Source organism: Salpingoeca rosetta, assembly GCF_000188695.1.
Source record: "Salpingoeca rosetta unplaced genomic scaffold supercont1.33, whole genome shotgun sequence".
Lineage (NCBI taxonomy): Eukaryota > Choanoflagellata > Craspedida > Salpingoecidae > Salpingoeca > Salpingoeca rosetta.
Genome location: NW_004754901.1, coordinates 211,426 through 215,542, shown reverse-complemented (window position 1 = coordinate 215,542; position 4,117 = coordinate 211,426). Strand labels below are relative to the sequence as shown.

General features: G+C 55.4%; 1 protein-coding gene across 1 annotated transcript in view; it reads right to left on the bottom strand.

Moving 5' to 3' along the window:
* PTSG_10440 (TKL/DICTY4 protein kinase) overlaps positions 1-3,067 on the bottom strand; it is a gene marked incomplete at both ends in the record, with an annotated part of 7,102 nt that extends 4,035 nt beyond the window's left edge. Inside the window, 7 exons of the mRNA XM_004988765.1 lie at positions 161-874; positions 1,092-1,211; positions 1,405-1,562; positions 1,685-1,775; positions 2,080-2,264; positions 2,453-2,692; positions 2,908-3,067. Of these exons, the coding sequence (XP_004988822.1) occupies positions 161-874; positions 1,092-1,211; positions 1,405-1,562; positions 1,685-1,775; positions 2,080-2,264; positions 2,453-2,692; positions 2,908-3,067 (1,668 nt within the window). The remainder of the gene's footprint in view (positions 1-160; positions 875-1,091; positions 1,212-1,404; positions 1,563-1,684; positions 1,776-2,079; positions 2,265-2,452; positions 2,693-2,907) is intronic.
* Between the last annotated feature and the right edge of the window lie 1,050 nt (positions 3,068-4,117).

Sequence of the window (4,117 nt, the reverse complement as noted above, 5' to 3'; positions counted from 1 at the left end):
ACACACACACACACACACACACACACACACACACACACACACACACACACACACACACACACACAAAAGCACACACAAAAGCACATACACAACACACACACACACACACACACAAAAGCACACACAAAAGCACATACACAACACACACACACACACACACCTCCATGATGTAGTTCATGGCGCGCTTCTCGCGTGTCGTCTGCGACTGTTTGCTGATGTGCTTTGAGCCGCCAGACCGCCGGCTGTTGGTGTGCGCGCTCGACCCGGCCATGCTGCGAACACCAGCGAGGACAGAGGCGCTCAGCACGCCGTGGTCATCGCGCGTGCCGCGTAACGCGTGCTTGCCTCCAGCCACGTGCTGCTGCGGCGGTCCAACACGCTTCACGGCGACGGCGGTGCCGCGGTATTCGCCCTTGACGACAACGCCGTACGAACCGACACCGAGCACCTCGACCGGGTCCTCAAACTTGAGCTCGTAGGGGCGGATGTGCCAGAGGAGGTCGGACTTGTGCTGCTGGTGGCGCATGGCGAACCACACAATGACGACGACGGCGCCAACCACGGGGATGAGCACCGTCACAGCCAGCACGGCGATGGGCGCACACGCGCCGCCAAAGTTGATGTACCCGCTGTCGCACTCACACGCCCCCTCGAGGGTGAATCGGGCATTGGCGGAGCAGGCGGGCTTGCAGGGCTGACACAGGCAATCGTATCCGTCATTGCAGTTGATGCCAGCGAGGGAGCAGCCGGAAGCGACGAGTTCAGGGGATTTCTTGACATATCCAAAGGGACACACGACGGCATCGATGAGGTTGCTCGTGCGCACACAGCGGAAGGAGCCGAGGTCGTCCGCAAACATCACGCCCAGCGACACCTAGTGAAGGTTCGTGGTGGCAGGTGGTGGTGAGAGGTGAGATGGTGGTGGTGGGAAGTGAGATGGTGGTGAGAACAGTGCAAGTGGCTCGTAGATGTATATCGTGACGCTGCACACACACACACACACACACACACACACACGCACACACGCACACACACACACACACACACACACACACGCACACACACACACACACACACAACACCATTGCTACCTGGAGTGCGCGGGTGACGGTGTAAGAGAGAGGCGGCTGCCAGCCGATGTAACCGCCCATGACGGCATACTTGGAGGTGCTCTCGAGAGCGAGCAGTGCATCCATCACAGCTCCCTGCACCTGTTGGGGGGGGGTAAGGAGGGCATTCATGTTGGGAGGGATGAGCTGTGATGAGTTCACAGTGGGAGATGCCACATCTGACAAGCATGCAAGAAAGGACATAACAAGCACGCAGACGCACCCTCAAATGCATACGCACACACACACACGCACATGCACATGTGTATCGCACTCGAGACACACACACACACACCTGCCAGTTAACGCGTGGCATGGATGCAAGAGTCCATTCTGGGGAGAGGACATCGGTCGACGTGATGAAGGGGAAGGCGTCACCCTCCGTGGTGATGGCGCTCTTGGAATGGATGATCTTGATCTCCTTGAGGTCCAGCGTGCCGTTAAACACTTGCGCTAATGGTGATGGTGATGGTGATGCGGACGCACGGCAGAAGTCGAGCGGTTGCAGTGTGAGGAAGAAGGGAAAATGGCAGTCACACACACACACACACACACACACACACACACACACGAACCTTCAAGAACGCCGCTGGTGACGAACCCGACGTCGCTCTTTCCCTCCATGACCTCCTCCACCACCAGATTCTCGTCGTCCGTGAACTTGATCTGTCGAGGGAAACAGAGGGAAGGAGGAGAGAGAGAGAGAGAGAGAGAGAGAGAGAGAGAGAGAGAGAGAGTGTGTGTGTGTGTGTGTGTGTGTGTGTGTGTGTGTGTGTGTGTGTGTGTGTGTGAGTGAGAGAGAGAGAGTGTGTGTGTGTGTGTGAGTGAGTGAGTGAGAGAGAGAGAGAGAGGTGTTTCGGTGTGACATTGCAATGAGTTGCACGCAAGTGAAAGTACGATGATGGCGGAGGACGTTTTGATATCACACACACACACATACACATACAGACATACACACACAGTAACGCACCTGCTGCGTGTCGATGAGAAAGTCGAGGCCTGCGTCGCGGAGCGTGCCCCACTGTGCCTGGAACCCGCCAAAGGTGATGAAGGACACGGCAGCGACTGTCTTGCCGGCAATATCGGGCGCGCTGTTGATGTCGTCGCGGTCGGCACGTGTGAAGATGACGGCGCCAAACTGACTCAGCTGCTCGCCTGAGGGAGGAGGATTAAGGCCGATACAAAAGGTGGTCGCAGGGTGTCGGTGAGAAGGTGGCCACGTGACAGGATACAAGATCATCGCAGACAAAAACACATTGGAGCCACACACACACACACACACACACACACACACACACACACTTGCACGGGCATGTATGTTGCGAAACATACGCGGCTCAAACCAAGTTCGTTGCGGCGCAGGGTGACGAGGGATGACATGGCCAGCTCAGCCTCAGCGCACGTGAAGATGGCCGGGTTGGTGAAGGCAAAGTCAAACTTGTCATCCTTGCCCTCATTCAAGAGATCACGGAATCGCACCGGGTATGTCTGGAACTTGACCAGGCCCTGGAAGCGCTGGCCCACCACGTCGTTCAGGTACTCGTCAAACGTCGGCGCCAGCGTACGGTTGAAGTACTCAAAGCCTGCGGTGGAAGAGCAGAGAGATGTGGCCCGATGAGTGGGAAAGGGATGAGATGCACGATGCAACTAGTAGCCACAGACAGACAGACACACACACAGCACACACACACACACACTCTCTCTCTCTCTCTCGCACGCACAGATACTTGCACACAGACACAGACACAGACACACACACCCATTTGCACACAAACACATACAAGCGCAAGGCACTAACCCTTATCGCTAAGGGCTGCAATGCTATACGTGGTATGGATGGCAGTGGTGTTGTCTGGAAGGGTGATGGTCCTGGTGATCTTGGCGGCAGCGTGACCACTTTGGAGTGCGATCACCACAGTCACAGCCAGCACAACAGCAACAGCGCTAACAGTAGCCATCTGAAGGACATGACATCAGAACCATGGGTCAAAGCGATTGAGGAGTGGGGCAGTGCTTCCACATGGCAGTGCCGTCACATGTCATATGAGAGTGAGAATACACACACGCACACACAAATCTGAACGGCTTCACGAGCAACAGGCGCATGGGTCAGAGCAGAACAGGAACGCAGAAAGAAACACCCTACTGCCGCGTCGAACGCACCTTTCACGAATCGTCTCGTGTATGTCGTTGAAGAGAAAGAAGGTCCAACGGGGGAGATGATGAGGCAGGTGCTTCGATCCGATCTGATGGCTGCTTCCTTCTTTCCTTGCTTCTTTGGACCGAAGGTGCTCACCTCAAGATACGTGGTGCTGATGCGCTTGGCTTTGATGTCGTGGGCGGAGAGATCATGTGCTGCAGTTGCCTAGGTGTGCTGATTGACAGGGGCTCTGGCAGTGCTTGAGCTGGAAACTGTGACAGGTGGGAAATGGCGATCGCACATGCGACGTGGGACATAAGGACATCATTGGGACATTGGCTGCACCAAATTGCTTGTGTGCTTGAGACAGCCTGCACAGACATGTGACAGCAGCTGTCATCATGGCCGCGTTCAGAGCCGCAAGGTGCACAACACAAGGCACGCTTACAGCAATAAACCGGACAAAGTCATGGGGTAAGTTGCGAAACAGCTGTCGTGCCAACAGTGTTGTTGCTCTGGCGCACGGGGATGACGACAACGCCACGACCCAATCAAACGCGTTTCGGCACTTAAGATAGTGACGTCATGATCTGATGCAGACATAACAGGCTGAAGACCCGAGTGTTTGGGCAATGCATCAAGCTATATGTGCATGGAATCGTCGACTTTGGGTGGTTGGCTGACGTTTTGTTTGCTTGGGCGATTTGGTCCGTGTTGTGCAGTTGCGAGTGTGTGTGTGTGTGTGTGTGTGTGTGTGTGTGTGTGTGTGTGTGTGTGTGAGTGTGTGAGTGAGTGAGTGAGTGAGTGAGTGAGTGTGTGTGTGTGTGTGTGTGTGTGTGTGTGTGTGTGTGTGTGTGCACGCGCGTTT